The 27,779-nt window shown below is 54.7% G+C and overlaps 1 protein-coding gene across 6 annotated transcripts in view; it reads right to left on the reverse strand.

Annotated features, from left to right (window-relative positions):
- The window catches only part of SMARCA4 (SWI/SNF related, matrix associated, actin dependent regulator of chromatin, subfamily a, member 4), a 72,708-nt gene that overhangs the window by 14,752 nt on the left and 30,177 nt on the right, over positions 1-27,779 (reverse strand). For 2 of the 6 annotated variants that reach the window (XM_027050211.2, XM_027050209.2), the window contains exons 16-29: positions 24,394-24,460; positions 23,267-23,377; positions 21,464-21,706; positions 19,361-19,474; positions 18,568-18,675; positions 17,446-17,532; positions 16,446-16,492; positions 15,177-15,343; positions 12,648-12,811; positions 10,094-10,321; positions 9,733-9,831; positions 9,421-9,498; positions 8,521-8,739; positions 3,647-3,909 (exon numbers count right to left, since the gene is read on the reverse strand). In XM_027050211.2, coding sequence (XP_026906012.1) covers positions 3,647-3,909; positions 8,521-8,739; positions 9,421-9,498; positions 9,733-9,831; positions 10,094-10,321; positions 12,648-12,811; positions 15,177-15,343; positions 16,446-16,492; positions 17,446-17,532; positions 18,568-18,675; positions 19,361-19,474; positions 21,464-21,706; positions 23,267-23,377; positions 24,394-24,460 — 1,995 coding nt within the window. The remainder of the gene's footprint in view (positions 1-3,646; positions 3,910-8,520; positions 8,740-9,420; positions 9,499-9,732; positions 9,832-10,093; positions 10,322-12,647; positions 12,812-15,176; positions 15,344-16,445; positions 16,493-17,445; positions 17,533-18,567; positions 18,676-19,360; positions 19,475-21,463; positions 21,707-23,266; positions 23,378-24,393; positions 24,461-27,779) is intronic. The other 4 variants (XM_027050216.2, XM_027050215.2, XM_027050212.2 and 1 more) reach the window with 3 other exon arrangements.

Here is a 27,779-nt window from a genome sequence, read left to right on the forward strand (position 1 = left end):
TCCTTGGCGGGCAGCGCCCTGCGTGTCTTGTCTCCTAATGCCGCCAGGAGAAGTCTGCTGTCAGCCACTCTCGGGGGAGAGGGTGGCTGGAAAACCTGCACACAGAACTCTCCGGGACTCTGGCCCCATGTCAGTCTTTGTCCTTTCACTGTAACAACCTGAAACTGTGAGTTTAACAGCTTTGAGAGTTCAGGGTCCGCCTAGAGAGTTGGCCAGCCTCAGGGTGGTCCTGGATCCCTGAGCTCCGTGGCTGGTGTCCGGGGTGAGGGTGGTCTCACTTCTCACCCAGTTGTCTCAACAGGGGGGAACCATACTGTTGTTTTCCCCAGGGTTTCAAACTCTGTGTTAATGAACGTCAAAAACATCCATTAAACAGGTCAGCCTTTTACCCAAACATCATCTTTGAAAGTATTTGCGATGAGGTAACTTTTTCAGCAGGAAAATGAGACTATTTTCCCGAGTCTACGTGCCCTGCTTGATCTTCTGTGTGACCACAGCAAAGCAGCAGGCGGATGGACGTGCTCCAATCGCGAACGAAAGGTTTCTCAATGTCAGCACGGGGAGGATTCCTTTACCCACCATGTGCACCGTTTCACTCGCAACTCCGCCACGTCTCTTCCCAGTCCTGTGATGCCATCTGCTGCGGGAAGACGCAGGGTTAAATGTGAACCCCGCACCAAGGCCTCCACCAGGGCGCCCTGCCACGCGGGTATCAGGTCGACTGGGAGTGCAGCTCTGGGATTCCAGAGCTGGGGCCTTTCATCACACTGGATCCCGGAGTCCCCACCAGGATCTCAGCCGCCTGCAAGAGAACAGTCTCAACAAGGGATCACTGAGCCCTCAGGGCCAGGTTTAGTGTAATGGCTGACTAATCACTCAATCTTGCACGTGCAAGAAAAACTCTTGCAGATGTGGAAAGACAACTGTTTGCAGCAGCCGGGGGAACCACTTCCTCTTTTCTCACATGATACACAACGAAGAATGATGCTCAGGTCACAGGATGACTGAAAAAATGGACACGTTTTTGGCCGCTTCCAAGTATCTTTTTTTTTTTCTTTTAAACCGAGGCGTGACACAATACAGGAAAGCGCACCTATCTTGAATGCGTAACGTTTTCACGTCTTGATGTGACCACTGTTCGATACCCATCACCATGGGTCAGCTTCTGAACTTCCCATAACTGGAAGCATACAGTAGGTACCGGTGTCTGGCTTCTTTCACTCAAACAAAATGACTAGAAGATTTTCCCAGGGAGCGTCAGACTGTCTGTCCGGTGGTTTTTGGAATTCTGCTCTTTGATTAGGCCACCACTGAGATAATTTTCCTACGGATGGACACCAGGCTGTTTTGTTTGAGGCGGTCACGATCCAGGCTGCTACGCACACGTGCTTGTATGTGTCTTTTGGTGACACGCGTGGCTCAACGATCTCTGGGTGAGGTTTACGGCCAAAGAGCCGTCCACCCCCATAAGCGGCACGTGAGGTACAACTGCTCCACGTCCTTGCCAGCTCTTGACGCAGTTCTGGCCATTCCGGTGAGCCTACAGAAAGAAGCGCCTCTGGTTTTTCCGGGTGCTACCTTGACGTTGTGCACTGATCCCGACCACCTTTTCACACGCTGACGGGTCATTGGGATGTCTTCTTCCAGGACTCCGTCTGCGACTTTTGCCCATTTTAAGATTTCAGCCTGCGGGAGCATCCACTGACTTTGTGAGGGCGTCCTCGGATGAACCAATGTTCTTAATTTCAGTGAAGCCGAATTTATGAGTCTCCTACGGACAGCAGTGCCTGTGTCCGTTCAGGAAGTCTACGCCTATGTCGAGGCCAGGAAGATGTTCATCCGCGCCTTCCTCGAGAACTGTTTTACCTTTCACATTTACGTCTGGTATCCATTTCAGGTTAACATACGGGTAAAGTGTGGGGCAGGGTCAAAGTTCATCTTCTCCATTTGGATATCCAAAAGATCAGCAGGACTTTTTCAGAAGTACATCCTTGCCCCCTAACCTTCAAGGGTCTTCTTCATTTTGACAATTTTAAGACTCCCTCCCAAGAAGATCATTGGGAAGAAAACACTGGGGTCTATAATTTTCACTGGATTTTTGCACACTCCATGTTTTATCGTGGGGCTGGATCCCACGACGCTGGGATCATGACCCGAGCCGAAATCAAGAGGTGGACACTCAACCAAATGAGCCCAGGTGACCCCTGCATATTCCGTATTTTAAATAATTGTGAGTCTTCTACGTTTTTTGTGTGGCATTTGCCTCAAACGTGAAGTCTGCAAATTAGCTCAGCATTTTCTTCTCAATACCGCAGCTATGTTTTGAGAATGAGTGGCTGAACTTCAATAGGCCTTTCTCAGCCATTTGTTCCTCTAAATAATAAAGGATTCTTTTTTATTTTTATTATTTATTTAAAGTTTATCTTACTTACTTTAAGGGAGAGCATGTGTGTGCACACCAGCAGGAGAGGGGCAGTGAGAGAGGGAGAGAGAGAATCTCAAGCAGGCTCCACGCTGACAGTGCAAAGCCCAATGCGGACCTTGAGCGCACGAAATGGGACATCATGACCTGAGCCAAAATCAAGAGTCGGACGCTTAACTCACAGAGCCACCCAGGAGCCCCTAAAAGATTCTTTTTTGAAAGGCAATTTGTATCTTTTGTTTGCGTATTATAATCATCACCACCCCCCAAAATTTCACACTTGGTAAGAGCCTCTCCAAATGATATGCTGACAGCTTACACCCTGACACTTTTCCCTCCTACAGATTACAGCTTATCCTTACTTTGCTTAATGACTGAGTGCCAAGTGTTACTATAAAGCCAAGCTGGACAACCTTCCCTTACTGGAACAGCCGTACTGGCCGGTATGGACCAGAAAGGGGAGCAGAACAACCTGAGTCCTGAGCAAGGCGCAGGCCTCGCACCCGTAGCCACCTCGTCAGCCCACACGACCTGCCTCGAGCTGGCAGAATGTGCACCTGTTCCCTTGAAGGGCCTGGGAGGACGTTATTTTGCTATTTATATGGTACTTGTGATCCACAAATGGATCCGCCGCAGTCTCGAATCTGGTGTGTGTGTGTTCCTCGAGTGGAACCCGGTCTGTCTTCTCAATGTGCAGCCCACCTGTGACGGCCCAGACCAAGGGGGCCAGAACGAAAACCAGGCTTGCTGGTCACACAAGTGTGGGGAGATGGTGGAAAGTCTAGAGAAAGAAAGCTGCCTGTTCTGTGCTCTCGCCCCGCGGGCCTCCTCGCCACCGTCCGCCATCTGTGCGATCGGCGCCCATCACAGCACAGACCCCTGCCTCTCCACCTCGCTCACCCCTGGCCTCTTGAGGCCTCTCCACCGGCTCTCGCCTCTGTTGGAGCACTCATCCCAGACCTCCCTTCCTCAGGGCTGCCCTCAAATGTCACCTTCCCTGAAAAGAGCACCCTGTCTCTACCTCCCCACCACGCTCTCTCTTCCTGTCACTGTGCGCTGACAGCTGACACTGTGCGCTTCCCTCTTGCAGACAGTATGTTTCAGGAGGGCAGGGTCCCGGGACAAGGACAGGCAGCCAGTGCTCGTGGAGGGACTGACCCGATGACCAGCTTGGAGGCACCTCCGAGGACCCCCAACGCCCGCCCGCCATGCTCCCCGACTTACCTGTCCTTGTACTTGATCACGGCATCCACGATCTTCTTCATCTTCTTGGTGAGGTTGGGAGGGTTGGGGGAGAGCTTCTCGGCGGGTGGCCGCCCGCGCTTCTTCTGCTTCTTGCTGTCATCGTCCTTGTCGCGGCTGCGGGTGCTGGTGGTCGGGGTGGAGGAGCCGGCGTCGCCGTCCCGCTTGCGCTTCCGAGAGGATTTCTTCTGCCGGACCTCCTCTTCGATCTCCTCCAGCGTGCCCTCCTCGATGGCCTTCAGGGTCAATAGTGGTAAAATAGGACAGCCAGCACCGAGGTCGACAGGCAAAGGCCGCGGCGCAGACCCGCGGGGCACAGCTGGGCAGGACGCTCACAGGGGCTCTCGACGGGCCCCGGGGGACCAGGGCAGGCCTGTGTGCCTCCGTGTGCCCCGGTGCCCGCCTGTCCTTAACAAACAGACAGTCGCATTTCTTTAGCAATTAGAGGCATATCCTCACTGAATGGAGATTGAAGACTTGAACCCTGGAATCCCTCCACCGACAGTGACACTACTCATACTTCTGCACTAGACCCTCTGCATTTTTCTCAAAATCTGGCCAAACATACAGAACAGAAAACTGACCACTGTAACTATTTTTAAGCGTGCGGTTCACTGGCATCAGGTACATTCACGTTGCGTGCAGCCAGCGTTGCCAGCCGCCTTCGGGATGCTCCCGGCCCTTCCCACGAACACGTGAGGGACTGGGGACAGAGCTACGGTCACATCCACGTACCACAACAGGACTCATGTTTTTCCTTACTATATCCTGGGTGTATTTCCTGCCGTTTTTCTGCAACATAATTTTGAACGTCTGCTTAGTATTCCATTGTACGACACACCCTCGTTTAAACATCCCCTGTTCTTGGGCATTTAGGTGGTTTCCGTTTGGGGGAGGGGTGCCAGTGTAACCAATGCCACGACTGACAGCTGTGTGGCTTGCACGTGGATTCGTGGAAGTGGGAGTGCTGAGCAGAAGAGCAGAAGTGCTGAACGATATTAATTTCAAACAATACCAACTTCATACTTCTCAAAGGTAATAACCAACTTGCATGTTTTATCCCCGCAAATAAAGAAGTAAGAAGCCACGTTTCCAGGGGAGTCCGGAATCAGGAAAGGGAGTGGGGGTGGGACTCACGGGGATGTGCTGGTCGTCCCCTCACATGTGTCAGCTGTGACCGTGAGCAGGACACAGGGCCAGGAGCTGAGGACACAGCAGGGAAAAAAAACCCCTCACAGAGGGGAGAGCGTAAGCAGACAAATATCTTGCAAGCGTGGCACAAAGCGTGTCGATTGCCAAGAAGGAGGGTGAGTGGTGCTCTGATGGTGGGGCAGACGTGCCCAGGTCGGGGGCCAAGGGCGCGCCTCAGAGGAGGTAGCACCAGGCTGAGATCTGAAGGGAGGGGGTGGGTAAGGCATCCAGGCCAAAGGAACGGCTGGAAGAGCACGTGGCAGGCAGGAGCCACTGCAAGGTTGGCACGGGGGAGGGCGTGTCCTGGGAGCCCAGGGTGGGTGCGGAGGGTGGAACAGTGTTCCCCGAAGTTCGTGTCCGTGTCCAACTTCAGAACGTGATCTTATGTTGAAATAGGACGTTTAAGGATGTAATTACTTAAAGAGCAGAATGAAATCATCCTGTGTCAGGGTGGGCCCACAGCTCCGATGAGAATGTCCCCGAGAGAGACAGGAAAGGACACAAAGACACACGGGGGAGAGGCCACGGAAGATGGCGGTGGACTGGAACGATGGGGCCACAGGCCAAGGAGCCACAGCAAGCTGGAGGTGGCAAGGAAGGGGCCTCCCCTAGAACCTTCAGGGGAAAAAGGGTCTTACTGACACCTTGACTTCAGTCTCTAAGCCTCCAGAACCGTCAGAGAATACACTGCTGTAGTTTTAAGTGACTCAGTTTGTGGTCACTGTCGCAGCCACCCTAGGGACGCAAGACTAGGGTCTCTGGTCCTGAGGCCCGGACACGCAGGTCAGAAGGGCACGTGCCAGCAACATTCTGAAGAGTTTTGGTACATGTGGCACCAGAGCGGCTGCCAGAAAAGCGAGGCCAGTTAAAGGGCCAGCACTAAGAAAAGAGAGTACTTGTTTTGGGCAAATGTGTTTTGTTTTTTGTTTTATTAATGCAAATTCTTAACGGGTATGACATACAAAAAGGCACACGCTTTGTAGGGAAAGCATCACCTTCTCAACAAATGGGGCTACAACAATTGGCTGTCCACTTGTAAAAGAATGGAGTCGGATCCCTAACTCACACCCTAAACAAGAACTGCTCGGAAAGGGCCATGGGCCCACGTGTAAAAGCTGAAATTCTAAAACCCCTTGAAATAAAACACGGGGGTGAATCTTTGTGCTCCTGCATTTCTCAGTGGACTCTCAGACACCATACCGCAGCACAAGCAGGAGAAAAATAGATACGCTGGACGTCGTCAGAATTAAAAATGTTTGTGCTTCAAAGGACGCCATCGAGAAAGTGAAACAATAAACCGCAGAACAGGAAAAAATACCTGCAAACCATACATCTGATGAAATGACTTTTGAAGAAGATCCGCAAATGGCCCACAAGCACATCAGGAGATGTCCTACCCCACTGGGCACCAAGAAAATGCAAATAAAGACCACAATGAAGTTACCACTTCATAACCACCAGAATGACTGCAATCAAAGGGCAGGTGACAAATATAGGTAGGGTTATGGAGAAACTGGATCTGTCACATGCTGCCGGTGGGAAAGCAAAACGGCGCAGCGGCTTTGGAAAACAGTCTGACAGCTCCTCAAAAGACCATCTGACTCAGCGATTCTATTTCTAGATATCTATGTGAGAGAAATCACAACGTGTTTCCTCACAAAGTCTTGTCCACCAACGTTCACAGCAGCGTTGTTCACGATAGCCAAGGGGTGGAAACAGGCCAAGTGTCTGCACGAACAGAGACATCACCACCGTGTGGCCTATCTGTCCAATAGAATGCTGCTCGGCCTTGGAAAGGAATGATACTTGCTACCGCATGGATAAACCTTGGAAAGAGTCTGCCTGCTGGAAGAAGCCAGACGCCAAAGGATAGCACATTGCTCCATTTATACGAAACGTCCAGAGCAAGAGCTAGTGGGAATAAAGGGACAGAAGGGTAGCTGAAGAGGCTGGGGCTTCTTTCTGAGGTGACAAGAATGTTCTTAAGCTGACCTGTGGTGACCACTGCACAACTCGGAATATACTAAAACTGCTGAACTGTACAACTTAAGTGAGCTTAGTGGTATATGAATTCTATTTTTAAAAAAACAAAAAAAGGGGCACCTGGGTGGCTCAGTCGGTTAAGTGTCTGACTTCGGCTCAGGTCGTGATCTCACAGTCCATGAGTTCGAGCCCTGTGTCAGGCTCTGTGTTAACAACTCAGAGCCTGGAGCCTGCTTCGGATTCTGTGTCTTCCTCTCTGTCTCTGCCCCTCCCCCACTCATGCTCTGTCTCTGTCTGTCTCTCTCTTTCAAAAATAAACATTAAGAAAAAAAAGAAGTGAATCGATAGGGGCGCCTGGGTGGCTCAGTCGGTTAAGCATCTGATTTTGGCTCAGGTCATGATCTCACAGTTTGTAGTTTGAGCCCCACGTCGGGCTCTGTGCTGGCAGCTCAAAGCCTGGAGCCTGCTTCGGATTCTGGGTCGCCCTCTTTCTGCCCCTCCCCCACTCACACCCTGTCTCTGTCTCTCAAGAATAAATAAACGTTAAAAAAAAAAATGATACTAGCCCACGGGCAACTGTTTTTTAAAGGGCACCCGTGTCTCAACTGTGGGAGTGTACGACCATGGGAGTCGTACAGGTCTGTGTTTGGGCCTATGCTCCATCAACTGGGGTTCTCTTCTTGTCCCTGGAGCTCGGGGCTGAGGGGTGAGGAGCAGGACAAGCCATCTGCCCCACCCGAGGGTCGCCTGGTTCCCCAGGATGTTTCAGTGGTCCCCTCTTGAGCACAGCTCAGCGGGCAAGCTCACTAGTCTGGGTGGTTCTGAGCTTCTTGGATGGGGCCAGGGCTGCTGGACCTCATGTACTGAGGAACCACTGGGGCCCATAGTTAATCGGGAGGAACCCCAGGGAGTGCAACTGGAGACTTGGGAAGGCAGTATCATTTATCCCGGGGTGTGCCAATCAACAAGGCAACCTGAACGCCCCCACCTGCTTTCCTGGAAAGTGTTGCTTCATGGACATTTTTGTCAAACTCCATGGCCAGATTCCCAGCCATCACTTCTGCACTCAGAGCCCCGAGCCTGGGGAAAGGCCTGACCTGTCACCACAACTCCATTGCCACCTGTGCTGGCACAGTGGGCTGACCAGACCCCTGAGGGCCTGACTCAGCCGCCTACACCTGCTGCTGCCAGGGACCCAGGCGCGTCTGCTGAAAACCATGACCGTGTCACTTGTGAGCAGCTGCGATGCTGAGCCTGGGTAGGGACCTGCTTCCTCCCCCCACCACAGCCGGGGGAGGAGTCCAGCTCTGGGAGGCAAAGTGCCCAAAGTGAGGTTGTCTGATCCCGGCTGGCACTCCCTACCGTGTGGCAGGGCATTTCGATCACTAACTCGTCGCTGCCTTTCCCACTCACGGGGGAGTGACCCCAGAAGACCACGCAGAGCCGAGGCCAGTTACGCCTAGTGGTGAGTCCGAGCTGCCTCGGGGCCACGTGGGTGCTCTCTCCTGTGAGGCTCTGGAGGAACCGAACGAGCTGACCCCACACCAGAGCCATCACTGTCACTAATGAACACCAAGAGGGGCCGGAAGGGAGCCCACTCGGGTTCTGGATGAGGCCCACGGTACAGCAGCTAGCCTCTGCTCCCCCGACCCCGTCGCCAACTGGCCCTCTCCAGCATGTACCTTGAGCCACTGCTTCTCGGTCAGCGAGTCGCTGTAGTCCACCTCCTTGCGGTGGCGGGAGCCTCGGCCAAACATTTTCTCCTCTTCCTCCTCGCAGGTCAGACGCTCTACCTCGGCATCGTCCTTGATGATCCACGAGGGGAGCTCATCCTCCTCCATCAGGCGCGGCTTCCGCTTGGGGTTTCGGGCCTCCTCGCGCCTGCGGTCCAGGTCCATGCGCTGGGGGACGCGGGGCAAGGGGGCAGAGGGAGAGAGGCGTGAGCATGAGAAGAGCTGCGCGCATACAAAGGGCACGTGGCAAGGGGAGGCCTCTCTGCCTGACACAGATGCTACAAGGCAGCTCAACAGAGGCTCTGGAGTTTGCAACGGCCAGGCCGGCCCGGTGCTGATAGTAGACCCTTGCTAGGAGCTCCGGCTTGAGGCAGAAAATTCCAGAACAGACGGCAGAAGAGAGGCTGAGGGCCCACACTCTGATTCCATGCTGACCAGTGCTCTCTACCCAGGGCTCAGGAGCATCTGTGACTGACCACTGGCCTGGGACAGTGTCAACTCCCTCTGAAAGGGAGCCTCAAGGGCAAAGGACTCAGGAGGACACGCATTCTGCAGTACTGAGGATCCAAAGGGGACCCTGTGTATGTGTGTGCGCACGTGTGTGCGCGCGCGCGCGCACCACCACTGCTGCAACACTCCTTGGAAGCCACAGAAGAAAAATGGGTCACTTAGGAGGCAGTGTGCGGCCACCTCGTGAAACACCCCTGGCTCCGTTACCCGCAGGGGACACCACCATCACCGGGATGTTTTGCTCGATCTCGTGTTGATAGGGTGGGGCGCGTGAAGCCGCAGGGCACCCTGTGAGCCCGTGAGGTGGGAACAGTGCCTCTGCCTCCGCGCGGCGCTTACCATGAACAGGTCAAACTCTTCCTCGTGCCGGGCAATCATCTGGTTCACCGTCTCGTCGTCGGGCACCTCGTCTTCTTCCTAGAAGGTGGCACACATTTAGTTCGGGTGCGGAGAGGCCGGGCTGGGCGGCGGCAGGCCACGGGCAACGAGCTGGCGGTCCCGGTCCGGCTGCGGTGGATGGGGACCCACGCGGCAGCGAGAGGCACACACGCACACGCACACGCACGCTCCGTGGGGTCAGGGCCCTTGCTGGCCGTCTCAGCCGGGAAGCCGAGGACCGGATGGGCGTGGAGACTGAACTACCCCTCTCACCTTTAGAGGTGGCTCCTCCAGGTCGGGGTTGACGCCCGCTGGCGGAGGGGCAGTGTGGGCGAAGCTGGCACTGCCGCTGCCCGTGCTGCAGTGTCTGCTCTGTGGATAAATAGAGGACTTCAGGCTCCAGGGCTGTCAATCCGGCGCCTTTCACCAGTAGTTTAGAAAAAAAAACCACTTCAAAGAAAAAGCAAGTACTCATCCTCTTTCCTTTCAGCCCACACTCCCTTTACTCCAAAGGGATGCAAAAAAAAAAAAAAAAAAAAAAAGAGTGCAAAAAAGGTAAAAAAACAAAAATGAAAGCCGCTCATGCGTCCACCACTCACGCCGGGGAGGGGGTCGGGGCCGGCGCTGCCCTCACCTCGTCCTGCTCCTCGTGCTCCAGGATGGCCTGCAGGAAGGCGCGCCTTTCATGGCTGGAGGACTTCTGGTCAAACATGCCGGCCTGGATCACCTTCTGGTCGACATTGAGCTTGTATTTGGCTGCGGCCAGAATCTTCTCCTCCACGCTGTTGACCGTGCAGAGACGGAGCACTCGCACCTCGTTCTGCTGCCCGATGCGGTGGGCGCGGTCCTGGGCTTGCAGGTCCTAGAGGAAGAGACGCGGGTCAGTCCCCATCCAGCTCTATGCCGTTTTAAGAGGAAGTCAACCTCGCGGCGCCACCAGGAAAGACTTTCCGGTTCTCGTGTGCCTGCCTCCTACTGCCTGCCTGCCCCAACCAGCAGCTTCTTGAGCTGGGAGCCCAGGAACGCAACCTGAAGACTGGGCCGGGATGACGTCACCCCGGGATCGCCCCTACCCACCTTACTGGGACTCTACGGGTCTTCAGGCGGAAGGTGCCAATTGGAGGACAAGTCCTGGATGGTCATGTTCCCAAGCAGCTCATGTCACAGCTGACAAAGGACCCCTCACCTACCCTGGGAGGGCCCCGTGCATAGTATGGCCGTATGCATTAAGGACACCACGCACAGGACATGACTGAAGCAGGACAGCATCTTGGCAGTGCCTGGTTTGGCTGCGGGCCCTGCTACTTCCCTTATGTGCAGCTCAGGCCGAGGCCCCACCTCTATGAGCCTCAGGACTCACTCTGCTGACACGGGCCCTTCTCCTGGCTGTTATGTGGGGAGAGGAGCTAAATGGCACTGGGCGCTCAGCCCAGAGCGTGACGCACAGTGAAGCTCTGATCAAGTGGTAGCCGTGGCTGCCAACACTTCTCTATCATCACCCCCAGCCCCAAATCAGGAGGGTTCCCGTGAAGTCCTGCATCTGGGCCAGAGGGATGTGGGCCTACAGTCAAGAATCATACCCCATGGGGTTGATGGAGGCCACGCCTGGCCCGGGGGTGGGGGGTGGGGCAGACAGGAATGCCCCTGGCTTGGCCAGTATGCTTCCCGGCAGGGTAAGCACTGGATCATGTGCCCTAGGCCCTGTAGGAAGTTTAGTGGCTTCTGATGCCCCTAGTGTGGCAGAGGACAGGGCTCCAGGGGGACCTCTGCCCACTATCTGCCTGCTGATGGGGGCAGCACACCCCCCAACCACTTCTCAGGAAATTGGCTGGTCGCTGAGGTCTTAGTGAGAAGTATGCCCCAGGCTGATGGTAGAAAGGGTCACTAGTAACCAACCAGAGCATCGGCCCATCAGATGGGCTAGAATTCCCACACTGCTGACTAGTGCCCCTAGGCTGTGGGGAAGGACATGCTCATACCCTGGGGGGGGGGGGGGGGGGGCGCGGAGAAACCTAGGGCAGCCTTCTGGAGGCCACTGTGGCACAAGTGAATAGAAGATAAAGAGATCATGGCCACGGGCCAAGCAATCCCACCACTGAGGGTGGACTGGCCAGTGAATCCTCATACAAATACTCCAAAAGAGGGACAACAGGGCTCCCTAAATGGTCACGCTGAGAAACAAAACCCAGACACCTGCCAAGTGCGGTCTGAGTAAAGTCTCAGGGCCACCATATGGCCGGACACCTGGCAGCTGAGCACACCTGGCAGCTGAGTGTGGCCTCCCAGTGTGCTCGCACCGAGAGGAGAATACACCAGCTGCTAAAGCACATGCTAGAACGTGCTGTGTTTTGTGTCAAAACCCAAACGTGCCTGTGTGCATACGGGTACATGTTGGCACATGCTGAGACTGGTGGGACGGGGAAAAAAGGACGGTTATTTCGCGTTATTGATATCTGCATTAAAAAATGATCACTTTTATAATGAAACATTGGGAAAAGTTAAAAACTGCTGTTATCTGTAACACCCCGTTTCTCTGTAGCTGGTGTCGTGGCGCCCTGTAGAGGGCATATGGATAAGAAAGAAGAGGGGCGCCTGGGCGGCTCAGTCAGTTAAGCATCCAGCTTCAGCTCAGGTTGTGATCTCACAGTTTGCGGGTTTGAGCCCCGCGTCAGGCTCTGTGCTGACAGCTCGGAGCCTGGAGCCTGTTTTGGATTCTGTGTGTGTGTGTGTGTCTCTCTCTCTCTGCTCCTCCCCCATTCATGTTCTGTCTCTCAAAAATAAATAAACGTTAAAAAAATAAAAAAAAATAAAAAAAAAGAAAGAAGAGCAGCAGCATAGACATAGGCCCCAAATGTTTTTAAGAGCACAACTGTGTGAGAGTTCACACAGAACGCAGCCTGGAAGGCTTGCATCACTAAAAAAGCAGCAATTACCGACAGCTGTTAAGATTGGGTTTATTTTCTGCTTTCTTTACGTATTTCCAAAAATTCAGGATTTTTTTTAACTGCAACGGAATACGTTTTTTCCAAAATCAAAGAAATTTCTATGTTTTGAGAAACAGAGAAAAATACCCTCTGAGTTTCTGTAAAAAAGCCTCAGGAGCTGTGGGGGCCGCAGCCACTCGCGGCAAGCAGGGTCTCTGTGCAGCCTCGAGTCCCCTCCCTGCCGGGGCGCTAGCCCACTCGTACCTGGTGAGGGTTCCAGTCACTGTCGAAAATGATCACAGTGTCAGCTGACTGGAGGTTCAGCCCGAGTCCCCCGGCCCGCGTGCTGAGCAGGAAGATGAAGTACTCGGAGCCCGGCTCGTTGAAGGTTTTCAGCAGCATGCCCCGGTCCTCCGCTTTCGTCGTTCCTGCAGGGCACGGGGAGAATGGGGTCAGCAGGGGCGACCACGCGGGGAAGGGGGGTGATGGAGAGGAGACAGGGGAGACACCTGCTTTGGAGCGCAGGGCTAGTGCCTGCGCACGTCCCCCAGAGGCCTCCTGGGCCAGCGCCATAATTGCTCAACACATATGCATCAGTGCGATTAGCGAGAGGTTCGGGTTTACGGGGACACTAGCGAATGCCACTCCTCCCACCTGGGGAGATGAAAGTGAGCACCAATGGGTTGCTGTGTCACCTGGGAGTAAAATGAGCCCAGTATGAGCGCTGAACCAGGTGGGTGCCAAAGCACAGAGCCTGGAACAGGTGACTGACCAGAGGGCTGGCGCCCGCCTCGATCTCCCTACAAGGGGCTTCTCTGTTCACAAGGAGAACCTGCTACAGGCAAGCACACAGGTGCCTCATAACAGGGCTTCTTCCCTCCAGGCGGGAATGGCTTTCCCTCTTCACGGAGCCATAGGGACTCAGGTGTGACCAGCCAAGACACGATCCTCAGCACCATGAAGAGCACAGGGGCACCGAAATTGCTGGCCTGCTGCCAGCTCAGAGCCAAGGTGCCCGTGGCAAAATCAGGAGTCATTTTTGGTGATGAAATGAATATTCAGTGCTTCTAGCTGCTTACCTACACATCACGACACATAGCATGGAGGCCCGATGCCCACAGGAGCCTGGGCTCCAGACGTGCCCCCAGCTGCCCTTTTCCGGGGGAACAGGCAAGGCCTGGAGCAGGGACGGGGCAGGCCCCACGGCAGAAGGGCCCGCCCGGCACCTTCACTCTCACCGCTGACGGTGGAAGACTCCATCTCACAACGTGCTGCTGAGCCCCCACCTCTTATCTGTTCTTTGCCAGAGCTTCTGCCCGTGACCACGTGGGTACTGTGCAGTTGTGGCCGACAGACAAAAGTCCCCTCCTCACCACGGGGAAGGAAAGAAACGGAGCAAATGAACAGATGCCGTGGCTGGTGGGAATATGCTCTCTACCTACAGCCCCTCCTCTGAGGGTTGACTTAGCGACACAGACAGGGACCAGGGTTCACAAAGGCCTGGCCCGTGAAGGACGGGTGAGGCGGCTGGAGAGGCCGGGCTGTCCTGTTGTCAGGGGCACAGGGAGACATGCTGTCATTTGTGTTTGTAAAGGTGGCCCTGGACGGAACTCCCAAGACCAGACTGAAGGAAGGCATGACAGGTGTGAAAGGCAGGCCGTGCGTGGGGGTGGGGAGGACAGAGACCGACGGGCGACCAGCCAGCGACCACAGGTCTGTGGTCTGTGAAACCACAGTTCCACCAGCTGCACGGCAATAGACAAAATGAAGGCCCAGAAGTTTGGGGCATCCTGTCAGGCAGATGCACCTGGCAATGAGCTTCAATAAAAGCTCCGAGAAGCTGTGGGAAAGAAGCAACCTCCCTGTGTTCCACCCAGTGGCTCCCCAAGCTCACTTTTCTCAGGAGTCCGAGTGCTCCCGCAGTCGCACAGAGACCGGGGCCTTCCTGGCCACCTGACAAGCGTCAGACCACACGTCCAGCATGCTGTCACCATCTCACTGAGCACCCACCCCCCCTCAGGAGCTCCCGTGGGCTGGGATAAAGGCCATGAGAGCACAAGGGTCTCAGACAAGCACTGTTCCCAGAAGAACTTGCTGTCATCCTGCACCCCCAGCTTCCCGCTCTCCCTTGCCTGCTACTCTCAGTGCATGTAGTTCCGGCGTGGGCTCCAGGCCTGACCAGTGACAGCTCTAGAACCACGTGGCACTGGAGAGAGGGGCATGTGGCTCACAACAACCTAATGAGAGCCAGCCCTTGGACCTCTGAGGGAAAAGATGGGCTGCACCCTTTGTTGGGGACCATCGAGGACTTTGCTGAAAGAGCATCAGGGGAGCCTGGACAGGATGCCTGAGCAGGAAGCCAAGATGGAGAACAGTGGAGCCAAGAGCCTGAGAAAAGCTCATCAGTATCTTCTAGACACGTGGGTCCAGCCGTACCGAAGCAAGCATAACCCCTGAATGCTTCTTCCTCATGCCCACGGGATATGGATTTCTGCTGCTTCTAACCAAAACACGGCTGTTGCATAAAACCCCGTGAACACCGGACCCAGATGTGTAGTGCGCAGAGCAGGAGTCTCATGTTCGGGAGAACGGGGTGTCAGACCCAGGCTGGCCAACCTCCTCGGCCAACCAGTCCCACAGGCCTGCACCACTGAAAGTGGTAGGCTCACTCTTGATGCTAGACCCAAGCTCCAGGCCCTGCTCTGCTTTGTAAGGGACGGGGTACCAGCCAGAAGCTTTGGCAGCTGCAGATAATGAGTCCCCTCAAAAAGCGTCTCTCTTGGTCACACTTACCGTCGAGCCTGAGGTATTTAAAGCCGCGATATGCAAAATAATCTTCCATGATCGTCATGAGGGAGGTCATCTGACAGAACAGCAGCACTTTGTGGTTGGTGGCACGGAGTTTGGGAAGAATCCTATCAAGAAGCTCAAACTTCCCCGAGGCGCGGTACAGGTCCAGCCTGGGGAGCGGAGGGAGCAGGGAAAGAACGCACATAATGTTAACAGCGGTGCTTTGCAGACAGGCACAGGAGACGGCTCCCATCTTCAGGCTGACCTGAGCGCCTAGGCGGGCTGGTCATCATGATCATGGGCACAGAAGTGGCTTCCTAGGCAGACCCACTCACCCTTGTGGAGTTTCCGCAAAGTCATTTCAACCCAACTAAAATATGCTCAGGCCAGACTTGATCAAGGGTGAGCACATGACTGTCGTCCAACTCAGACACTTTTAAGAATGAGAAGAGACATGATCAGCAATCGTGCTGGGACAGCAGGAAGCTAGGCCTCCTCCCCATTCCTTGAGAGAACCTCCAAGAGCAAAGGCTCACACTGGAGAGTGTCCACACCGCACCCCGTGCAGGGTTCAGGGCCAAAGCTGCTTTTCTCATTCACTCCAGCCAACAACCCCTGGTCTACAGCTGTGCAGACTGAGGCCAGGGGGACAGCGAGACATGGCTGCAGATATGCCAGGGCCAGGACCTGAAGTCAACTCTGTGACACCCCAATTATGCAATTTGGTACAAAAGACACATAGCTAAAGAACGTTTTAATCTTTTACTTTGATGCCTTTGTTCTTCACAGCAGTTTACTAGCCTAGAGAAATGGTGATGGCTTTAGCTCCATAGCAAAGCTATTTGCAATGTTGAGATCTAGACGTAGAACCCACAGCCACACCTGGGCCTAACGAAGCCTGGGTTGGACTTCATGAACAATGCTGGAGAAAACACTCCCGTGACAAGGTGGATCAAATACCATTTCTCTTAGCGGACGGAGCGTAGGCTCAGAGTGGTTAAGATGGCTGTCAAGGGTCCCAGAGCCCGGATGTGGCACGGTGGGCCCAGGGAAGCCAGCTCTGCCTCATAAGATTAATGGTGACCTACTCTCAAGGTATGGAGATTTTTTAGCCCCTTCTTTGGGCTTCTCTATATTTTCTAAATTTACTGCCACGAACATGGTGCCTCTGAAATTGGACAAAGGTCACAAGAGCGATAAAGTCAACCAAAGAAGTGCAAAAGACCTGCATGTGGACCGTGTGCCCACCCCCGTCACCGGGAAGCTTCTCACCCTTGCACGATGCCACCGGTAAACCCCAAGTGCTCGGAGAAGGACTCCTGCAACAGAATGAGAGATTGGTCAGGGCAGGGCAGGAAGAGGCCCCACACCTCCGAGCCCTCACACTGGTGCACAGAGGTCACCCACAGTGGCTCTGAGGCCACACCCAGACGCTGTACACTGCTTTTGCATCCCACCAACATCCCCTTCCTCAGGCTCCCCCAAAGAAAAGTAAGTCACAGGACAGCACCGTTAACCACCAAAATGTACGCCTGAGACCATTCTTGGAGCAGAGAAATGGAATCCCAGGGGCATCAGGGGGTTTGCAAAGATCCTGAGACCTTATGCCAGTGAGTACAGACATACGTGTGCAATTCAGAAGAATCCAGACTCTCAAAGGGTATCGTGGCCCCAAAAAGTTCTGACCCAGAGACTTCACGAAAAGGGAAGCTGCTCTCAACGTTCCAAACAGGAATGGCCCCTCCCACATCACTGAGCGGCAAAAGCTAGTATGCCAACCAGCAGAGGCAGAGGGACCCTACCAGGATTATTTGGGAAAATAACCACAAAGATGAGTCTCTGAATGCTTTCTGCAGCTATCTGGGGTTACAATAAGCACTTATTGTTTACAATAAGCACTTACACACAGAAAATCAACAGCAAGACAAGTACAGGCATTACCTACTCAAAGTATTATAAAGTATCTTTTAAAAAGCTGCCAGGGAGGGGCACCTGGTTGGCTCAGTCGTTCAGTGTCTGACTTCCAGTCAGGTCATGACCTCACGGTTTGTGATTTGAGCCCCAAGTCGGGCTCTGTGGCAACAACTCAGAGCCTGGAGCCTGCTTTGGATTCTGTGTCTCCCTCTCTCTGCTCCTCCCCAACTCACGCACTCTCAGTCTCTCTTTCAACAATAAATAAACATTAAGCCTAACTCTGTGTGAGGAGGGGCTCAGCCCAGACAGATGCGGCTTGGAGGAGGGAAGGCCTGCCATCCCTGGAGAAGGGCCTCACCTCGATGTGCTGGAACATGTACGGGTGGTTGCAGATCTTCCTGAGCTGCATGATGGTGTTCATCAGGGTCTTGGTGCCACCTTTGCCCTGGGAAGGCAGAAGAGAAGCTCCCATGTTGGGTCTTGTTCCTGGAGCAGATTGCGGGGATGGGGGGGGGTGGGGGGGTGGGAGATGGACTCCAGAAGGGGGCACTTCAGGGGAGGTATGGCGTGTGGCGGAGCAGTTGGGAGCAGGGGGCTGGCTCCCGGGGAGGCGCAGAGGGCTCAGAGCCAGCGCCAGGGGAAGAGATTGCCTGGCACACCGGAGAGGCTGGGAGGACGGAAGGGAAGGAAGACTGGCAAAGAGCTGAGGCTGAATGACAAACATTTTTCTTGGTTGGGGGCCTCGAGGGGAATCTCTAAGGGGCTGCAGCCAGATGGGCCCTGATGACCTGGGGAGACCTGTGCTACAGAGAGAAGGATGCAGGGCTTGGGTATCTGCTGCAACTGCTCAGGTGAGAAAGGGCCCAAAGAAAACATGGAAAGGAAGAAATGGGGAGGTAGGCCAATGGGGAGGCATCGGGAGCAGAATCAAGGGACCCAGGAGGGAATTTCTGTCCTTACGAGGGGAGCTGGGGCGGGTGGGGTCCCAGAAGGTAGCAGCTCGCCCAGACCCCATCCACTTCAAACTTCACATCACCCCAAATGCTTTTACTGCCAAGGTGAAGGGGCTCAGTGGCCATGGCTGTTAAGCCAGTTCTTTCCCAGCTGGAAAGGGGAGGCTCACTGGAACAGTCTAACTAGCACGGGGCTCCACCCTGTTGACAGATGTATCTGCGGCAGGCCAGCATTTCATAAGCGGAGGACATCAGATAGTGACACACTGGGAGGGTCTTGGGGGAATCCCTGGAAATGGGCCATTGGGCTTTACTGAGCATGCCTGTTCCCACCAGGTATGATTTAAACCGCAGCTATCTGATGCCCTTCAGATCACCACCAGACAAGGTCTCGATCTCAATGGTAAACTCCAAGGAGACAGAAGGCTCAGGTGGCGACAATGTGCTCAAGCCCCAAACACCTGGCCTGACCCCAACCCACCTGCCTTGGACTTCCAGGTGGGGAAGGGGAGGGGCCCGTGGCTAACCTTCTTGTCCTTCTCGGAGCCATCGGTGAGCAGCACCCCTTTGGCCTGCATGTGCCGGTAGAGCACACGCTGGAGCGCAGACATGTCACACTTGATGACATATTCCACCTGCAGGGGACACACGTCACCAGTCAGAGCTCAGAATCTCTGAGCCTAATGCCCAGCCTGAGCCCATCACTGGCCTCTGAACCTCTCAGAGACAACCTGGCCCCAGGATACGTGTTCAAATGAGGGTATAAGTGGATGACGGTGAGGAGTCCCCACAGCTGGGGAACAAGGAGAGACAGGCTGTGGTAGGTACAGCGGGACAGAGAAACACAGACAGGACGTGCTGACCCAGAAGGGGCAACTTGACTACTTTCCCAAAGCTTCTCTCCAGTCCACCAGAAAACCAAGGGCAAGTAATGCATGTCCCACCGGGGGGAGGAGAGGGTGTCTAGGGGGACAGCTGGGGGACTGGGACCCTGAGCAAGAAGCCAGAGCCATCCTGCGGTGTGAGCGGGTTCATGAGCAGCCCACAGCCTCTAAGCACCGCAGGATGTGATGGGACAGGACCTGCCCAGGCGTCTGATCCACAGATGCCAGGTGGCCTCCCCGCTCTGATCCACACCTGCCTCCACTCTGCAGACCCAGCACGTGTGAGTGAGTGGCTGTCCTCACACCCCATGGACACTACAATGCCGAAGCGAGACCAGGGCCACGATCACCTGAGCGCCACCTGACTGGTCCTACGTCAGAAAACCCCTGGCACGACACTGCACCATGGCTTTGTCCACTCAAAACTATCTGTTACCTTTTCAGGCAACTGGGCCTCGACTTCCTTCTTGAGCCGCCGGAGCAGGAAGGGCCGCAGCACTTTGTGGAGACGACGGATGATGAGAATGGTTTCCTCCTCGTTCAGGTCCACCTGGCACCCCCATGAGACAAGCAAACCGAGGTTACCTCCAAAGGAAAGGGGTGGGGATGGGGTGAGGGGGGTGCACAGGGCCATCTAGAGTCACCTTGCCCCCAGCACCTGTTTCAGGATGCCTTATGCTTTAAGGGGCATGGTGGGGCACCCCCTTCCTTTAGAAAAGTGTAAGGACGTGGGACCTTCCACGGAATTCCTAGTGTGTAGAAACCAAGGCTCCAGGGAACCACACCCCATAGGCCTTACTAGGAAAAGAAACACACAGCACACCAGGCTGCCTCCCCACAAATAATAGAAACTCATGTGTCTGGAGACCCGCCAACATATCCCAAGGAAAGTGGGACAGAACCACATTTACAGAACATTTGCTGTAAAACGAATGATCCTCTTGGGGGGCTCTGTTGCTGCGAGCCCTAAATCCTCTCTCGTTTCAGCATAGCAGGGACAGAGGGAAAGAAACGCTACTCTCCCAAGGTGTCTGCTATGATGCTAACAAATTCAACTCTTAAAAATTGGTTGGCTCAGTTGGTTAAGCATCTGACTTCGGCTCAAGTCATGATCTCATGGTTCATGAGTTTGAGCCCTGCGCAGCTTGGAGCCTGCTTCAGATTCTCTGTCTCCTTCTCTCTCTGCCCCTTCCCCACTCGTGCTGTCTCTCTTTGTCTCTCAAAAATAAGTAAATGTTAAAAAAAATTTTTTTTTAAAAAGGGGCGCCTGGGTGGCTGAGTGGGTTAAGTGCCCAACTTCAGCTCAGGTCATGATCTTACAACTTGTGAGTTTGAGCCCTGCATCAGGCTCTGTGCCGACAGCTCAGAGCCTGTAGCCTGCTTCGGATTCTGTGTTTCCCTCTCTCTCTGCCTCCCCAACTCATGCGCAAGCATGCTGTCTCTCAAAAATAATAAACATAAAAAATAAAAATAAAAAAGTCAAATAGACCAGACTTAAAGTTATCTTTCTTGGGCCCCCTGATAACCTCATAGTAGAGTTCTAGAACTGCTAACCTTGAAAATAAATGAAACAAGAGCCATATGCTTGGAATGAGGGTCCTGGGGGTCTGAAAACTGGGGGCTCCTCCTGGAAAAGCCACAGTCTCCTTCAGAAGGGCTTCTGTCTCCACTGGAGCCAGGGAGAGGGGGCCTCGTGGATGATGGTAAGGTGGCCCCAGCTGACCTGGACCTGCCCATGGAGACCCTCAGGACTGGGAACCAGCTGGCTGGGCCAGAAACACTGGTGGCCCCAGGGAGCCCAGCCACCAAGGGCAGTGACACTCCTCATTAACCTCCAACCTCTGCAATTGTGTCCCATTCCTTAGTCACCAGGTTCTAGCCATGTAGCCTCATTCGACAGAAAACATGACCTGCCCATAAGCCCCCCTCAAACCCCAACAGCACAGGAGGCGTGCACTGGGAGCCGGCTTGGAGACTTCATCAAGCAATGAACACCTGGTTCCTCGGGCCAATGTCTGGTCTTCAGGCTGACAATGCCATCCCCAGCCAGGTAGACATGGAGAGACGTTAATCACAGTGCTTGTTAAAAACAAAGTATACAGAATCTGACTGTGTTGCTGTTTTAACTAAAATCTTCTGAGACTGCTGCTACCCTTGGGGTGAAATCTGATCTCTCTAGAAGGACCAACAGGACCCTTGGGACGTGGACCCAGCGCCACAGCTACCTCAGGGCCATATTCCTTGCTGTCCCCTCCCTGGACCTGAGGCACAGGATCAGGAAATCCCCGAGCGACTCCCCAGAGTTCACTCTCACGATCTCAGCCCTTCAGTTTCGGCACCGGGGCCGCTTTGCCCCATGAAGACATGGCCTCCCGCCCTGGCATCCAGCGCAAGCCTGGCCCGCTGTGGGGGGCACTCAGCAGACACCTGAGAGAAGCCAGCCGAGCCTGGGACTGTCCACTTGGGCAAAGTTCCCATGACCACGGCCCCCCTCCCTGCCTTACCTACCGCCAGCACGGAGCCAACTGCGCACACACACCTTTTCCCCAGTCATGGCAAAGGGCGCGTTGAACCACTGCTCGAAGGTGCTGCAGCTCTTGAAGATGGTGGGCAGCAGGAAGTTGAGGAGCGCCCAGAGCTCGGGCAGCTTGTTCTGCAGCGGCGTGCCCGTCAGCAGCAGACGGCGGGGAGCCACGTAGTGCGTGTTGAGGACCTGCGTCAGCTTGCAGTGGTGGTTCTTCATGCGGTGGCCTTCATCAACAATCATGTACTTCCAACGGATCTGTGGGGCCCCAGAGCAGGAGGTTGTGTGGCGGGGGGGGGGGGGGGGGGGGGGGGAGCACGGGAAGCAGCAGGGTCGCCCCTAGCTTAGCAAGAATGTCCCAACTCTCAGGCAAGCCTCCAGCCGGAACAACAGATTTAGGTGAAGAACATGGGCGTAACAAGTTCCCCTGACAAGCGACAACCACATAACAGGGCCTCCGTGAAGCAGGCGGTGCAGACAGACACACAAAAGACATGCCCGTGACCCGCTGTCGGGTGAACGACGCACTTTGCAGGAAAGTACTCTGGTTTCCCCCCAGATTACATATGCTTGGACGCAGCACAGAAAAATACTACAAATAACACACCTCTCGCCGATTAGAGGGCCCTGGGCTGGGGGTGGGGGGGTCTACAGGGGACGTGGCTCAGAAGTGGGTACATTTTCCAACCACCAGGCTGTGCCTCTCAAGGCAGTACTAGTACAGGTTAAGTTCAGAATGGGAGCTCCGAGGGGCTGGGGCTGGGGCTGTGCCCAGAGCCTGCTGGTGACCACAGGACAGACAGACACTGGCTCGATGTCCAGACTCACGGTGAGCCTGAGTCTGCGGGACACCGTGACGAGCCTCCCAACTGCTCCGTGCTTCAGCTCCGCCCTCCCGTGGACACAGTGACGCCTGAGACAGGCGATGCGTGTCAGGTGACCGGACAGAACAGGGCAGAGCTGGCAGGGGAAAGGGAGCCGTCTCCCAGGAGGAGTCCCCGTCACTTGGCCTTGACATCCATTAATGCGGCTGCCAGGTAAGGACTTTCTCAGGCTTGGGACGGGCCAGGCTTTGCAGGGTTGGAAGGGGTGGCCTGCACCACAGGCACGAGAGGAAGAGCCTGCTCATGGACCCCAGCCCCCTCATCTGTACACCGGAGATGGGTATGGAGCACCCGAATCGTCACAGCGACGAAGTCCCTACAGGTGACCTGTGAACACCTCCATCCCTGAGTCAAAAATTCGATCACCCGACCTAACCTGTGCTGGATGGTTAGTGGTCAGAACACCTGCATCATCTTCAGCCTCCAAACCAGGAAAAGTGACCTTTTTGTAGGCAAGGGACCATGTGAGTTTTATACCCGGGTCAAGGTATGGTCTCAGTGATCCACCGATGGCCTGACTACAGCTGCCTTCACAACAGTGTCACTCAAGAGGCTTCCAGGCCTGCAAGACCCCCAGCAAACACATGCCAGCCCAAGACCGACGGAGCACGAGTCCTCAGCCCTGAATGCCAAAATCATAGTTGCTTTGTGGGCTTGGGTCCTGAGGGCCACGGTGGGGGTGGCACAGCCACCCGGGATGGAAGGCCACGGCCACCAGACCCAGGCAGAGACAAGGCTGGCCTCACCCTTACCCTGCCAGGCATAATGAGGACAGGACTGGTGACGGGTCAGGAGGTACCCTATGTGAGTAAGCTCTTTGGGCAGAAGTTCTTAGAAGCTAGTCTGCATGACACACACACAACCCTGGATCAGGTGCTCCCTGACATCACGTGACTGTCTGGGGCTTGGTGTGTTTTACACAAGGACATACTACCTTTGCAAGGATGTGCTTGTCTTTAATGATGTACTCATAAGTCGTCAGCAAGACGTTGAACTTGCCACTTCGGAGCTGGGGGACAAAAGCACGCCTGGCTGCTGGAGAACCCTGCGAGGAAGAGAAGGCACACACGCCTCAGCCTCCTGAGGCCACGGCGGCTGACACCTACCTCGCCGGGGCTGCCACAGAAGGGCGCCGGGCAAAGCTGTTGGGCCTGTCCTCCAACTTGTCGCCTGCGCTACACCTGCCCCCTGCTCAGTGGCCCCATCAGCTCCCTCCTCTTCCCAGGCCTCCTCTGAGGCCTCGAAGCTGGAAACCAGGGCCTCTGCCCCCCCGGCCTCCTGTGCTCGTGCGGGCGCCGTGAGCACTCCCAGACACGTAGCTCCAGCCTTCTCCCCAGTTAGCAAACCTGCCCTGCCCCTCCCCAGCTCCAAACTCCAAACTGAGCCTGTGACCAGGGCCCCAGGATGCAGACATGGTGCTTTCTCCAGGCTCACGTTCCAGGTTGACGGAGCTTTGTTGGGTCCCAGGAGTTCTTGCCAGCAGAACGATTCTTAGCTCCTTAAATGCACCAAGTTCCCCCTGCCCACACTGTTCCCAGTGTCGGGACCCCCTCCTCCACATCATGTGGCCCAGAGCCTCCCGGCACAGGGTGAAGAGCCTGGACCTAGGAGCCTGGCAGCCAAGGACACAACTGGGCTGCCCTCTCTGCTTCAGTTTCCCCACTGACACAAAAGGCACAATGAGTGTCTTCCTCGCGGGGTGAACAAGTCCCATGTCCCACAGACCACAGTACACTCATTGAGTCTTTCTACGTGAATGGGTTTTATCCAAAGCCGGGGTGACAAGAACAAAATCTTGCAGTGAATGCGCTGATGTCACCGGATGCCACATGTTGAGTCCACGGCATCACTTAAAAAGAAGCATCACCGTGAAATAAACGATCCAAACCCCTCACGAATAGCATGGTCCCGTGTGTACAGCACAGGAAAACGTGGGCATACGCACCCTGTGAGTCATGCAAGTGGACTGCCCTCCCCTGTCCTCCCCACCCCTCCCCTCCCCTGCCCTTCCCACCCCTCCCCTGCCCTCATCCATGTCTATCTCTTCAGGCTGTGACGTACCTTGTAGGACACCTTCACCACGGAGGGGGCCCACTTGTCAAATTCGTATGCCCAGTTTGACAATGTGCTGATGGAAATAAGGAAGGGGCAGTCAGGTGCTAATTCTTTCATCAACAGCTCCCGTCTAAGCCAATGTTCGCTGGGGCACGAGGCCGACTTGGCCGTGATGCTCAAGCTGGCCAAGTAACCGACTGCGTGGGGGACGGGGGGGTGATGCCCTGGATAGGAGGAGCCTAGAGCGGCCCCGGGCTGGAACCAGTGGCTGCAGGAGGCCAGACCCAGGAGTTGAACCTGGGAACCAGTCCTGTCACTGCTGTGGGGTCCCAGGCCCCTATGAGAACATGCCACGCGTCGTGAGCCGGCTCCCAGGAAAACCGCAGACCCACAGTGGCTCATTTCAGGCTCAGAGCCGTGCTGGAGAGTGTGTTCCAGACACCGGGGAGCACGGGAGACGCCACACGTTCTTTGTGCACCTTGAAATGAAAATGGCGGCCCCTGCAGGTTCCTGCCCAGCAGCAGACAACGGAGATGGGGAGAGTGTGCCGGCCTCGGGTGAAGGGCTGGGTGCAGGGCAGCAACACAGACTCTCGTCTGCTCCTTCATGGGAGGAGCAAGGCCAGGAAGAGTGGGGAGAGAGAGGAAGCAGCCGTGAGCAGGCATGGGGGTGGCTGGCGGGTAGATGAGGAGGCACGATTCACCGGGGACTGTGAGACAGAGCCTCAGGAGGGTGACGACAATAATAAAGCCAAGTACATAGGGGGTGGGTGGGTTCCCTGGGAAACACTGGGATATACAATTTCCGGCGAGAAAGGGAATTTACTCAAAAAGTCTAGTCTGGTTAGTTTGTAAAGACAGGACTCAGAGGCCGAGTGGCAGAGATTGCTTGTGGCTCAGCCAGCTCTCCACTGCAAGAAGCTCCACTGAGGGTGGTACCGTCTTCATCATAAACCCCTAGCTCCCAGGCTCCTCAGCAACCAGGGCCAACAGGGAGGACCTAGTTAGAGCCAATGAGATGAAGTTCAAGATGCTGTTGGGGAAAGTACTCAAAGGAGGGAGGAGAAGGGGGGGGGGGGGGGACAATCAGCTGCCCTTCGCCCTGTCCACCACCCTGGGAACCCATATGAAATGACGGAGGCAGTGCAGCCATTTTGCAACCATGAGGTAAGAAGGCTAGAAGCAAAAGTCCTGAACAAAAAAACTGTCAAAGCGTGGGTCCTGGCATCTTGGGGCCACTGGGCCTGCCTCAGATGGCTTGGCTCTAGGTTACCCCTTACCGAGGATCAGCAAGACTGCCCTGGTCCAGTCTCTCAAGTCTGGATTCTACTGTATGGAGCAATGGTGTACAGTCAAGGCACCAAGAAAGAAGCTGAGGGCTAAAACTTGAGGTGTGGGGAACGTGTGCAGTGGGGCGGGGGGGGGGGGGGGGGAGGGAAGAGCCAAGACAGCTGGGGGCAGGGAAGACTGAGGAGATAGGCTGGGAGACAGAGATCGAGAGGGAGGCAGGACGAGCAAACTCGTGTGTCTCAGTGGGTAGATGTGACAGCTGGACGCTCAATGTCTAAAACAGCTCCCTAGGGCAAAAGGAGCTCTTCTGGCCCAGAGGAGAGGTCATTCCAACGACCAGGCACTTGTCTGGGTGGGACGTGGGTGTAAAAAGCCTGAAGATCAACACAGCGTCCCTTCGCTGAAGCCAACTTAAAGCACCTTGGGAAAAGTTATTTTGACAGGAAACTGTGCCGCAAGACAAAAGGAACTGGATCTAAACACTGTACTCCAGGGTTGCCTGGGTGGCGCAGTCGGTTAAGCGTCTGACTTCAGCCAGGTCACGATCTCGCGGTCCGTGAGTTCGAGCCCCGCGTCAGGCTCTGGGCTGATGGCTCAGAGCCTGGAGCCTGTTTCCGATTCTGTGTCTCCCTCTCTCTCTGCTCCTCCCCCGTTCATGCTCTGTCTCTCTCTGTCCCAAAAATAAATAAACGTTGAAAAAAAATAAATAAATAAACACTGTACTCCAATTGGTAAAGCTGCTTCGTACAGATGAACTACCTGGAAACTGCTGTATGTGCATGCACAGCCATCCACATACACTGCAGATGAACAAGTAAGAAAGCCCAGAAAGAGCTCTGTGGCTGAGGCAGAGACAGCCGTTGGACGTGACCAGACACAGAAATCACGTTAGATAAACGCGTATATTTATTGCCCAGAGCTGTGCGTTGACAGGGCCCGCTAGCAACGACACTTCGGGGGCACCAGGCACACCCAGCACCCAGCTCTTCGTCTCCAATACTGACCTCTAAGAAGAGAAACCGGGGCCTCTTAGAAAAAATGGCCGATTCCAGGCCTTAGGCCGGAAGTATACAAGTTGAGCTGGGGGCACCTTTGGGTACCAAAAACAACTAGGTGCCTCAATACCCCCCAATGATGGGGGCCTATCAAAGGGACACAGTAGCCCCAACTGAAAGCCCCCCGCGGTCAAAGCTGGAATGATCCGAGCCACAAGATAAACTACTACTGCTGTATAGACCAAGGTCTAAACTCGGTACCCATGAGTCCACACTGACGTAAAACGATTAAGTAGGGGCCCCTGGGTGGCTCAGTCGGTCAAGCATCTGACACCTGATCTCTGCTCAGATCATGATTTCAGTCTGTGAGATGGAGCCCCACATTGGGCTTGGTGCTAACAGTGCAGAGCCTGCTTGGGATATTTTCTCTCCCTCTCGCTCTCTGCCCCTCTGCCGTGCTCTCTCTCAAAATATATAAATAATGCTAAAAAAAAAAAAAAAGTGGTTAAAATGATTAAATAAATTAAATGGGGAGAAGAAATACATCCTCTGTACATAAGAATTCTAAAGAATCTACAGAGCTATTTCTCCCTCAAAGAGGTGGAGCTTAATTGCTCGTTTATATGGGCACTGAGCTCAGTGACTATTCCAGAATACAATATGGAAGAGGGAAGAAAGTGTAACTTCAGTGTCGACACCTGACAAACAGGACCTCAACCTGGTGATCAAGGTCAACATCACCAGTGACAAGGCACAGTGACAGTAACTGCCCCTGATATGATGTCACGACAGGGACACTTTACCCCTGTGTTCTTTTAGCCCCCAAACCGAGCATCCTGTCCAAGCATGAAAAAAATCACCAGACAGACAGATTCAGGGACATCCTACAGAACACCAGGCTTGTCCTCCTTGAAACTGTCAAGATGAACAGAAACATGGAAATGTGAGAAGTGCCTGCTGGCCACAGAAGGCCAAGGCTCTGAGAAGGCTGACTGCAGTGTGGAGTCCTAGAACAGCAGCCAGATGCCAGGAGAAAAGGAGAGAGAGGGGCGTCAACACTGGAGTTAACAGTAATGTGCCAGTGCCAGCTCCTGCGTTGTGACAAAC

This window comes from Acinonyx jubatus, chromosome A2, assembly GCF_027475565.1.
Source record: "Acinonyx jubatus isolate Ajub_Pintada_27869175 chromosome A2, VMU_Ajub_asm_v1.0, whole genome shotgun sequence".
Classification (NCBI taxonomy): domain Eukaryota; kingdom Metazoa; phylum Chordata; class Mammalia; order Carnivora; family Felidae; genus Acinonyx; species Acinonyx jubatus.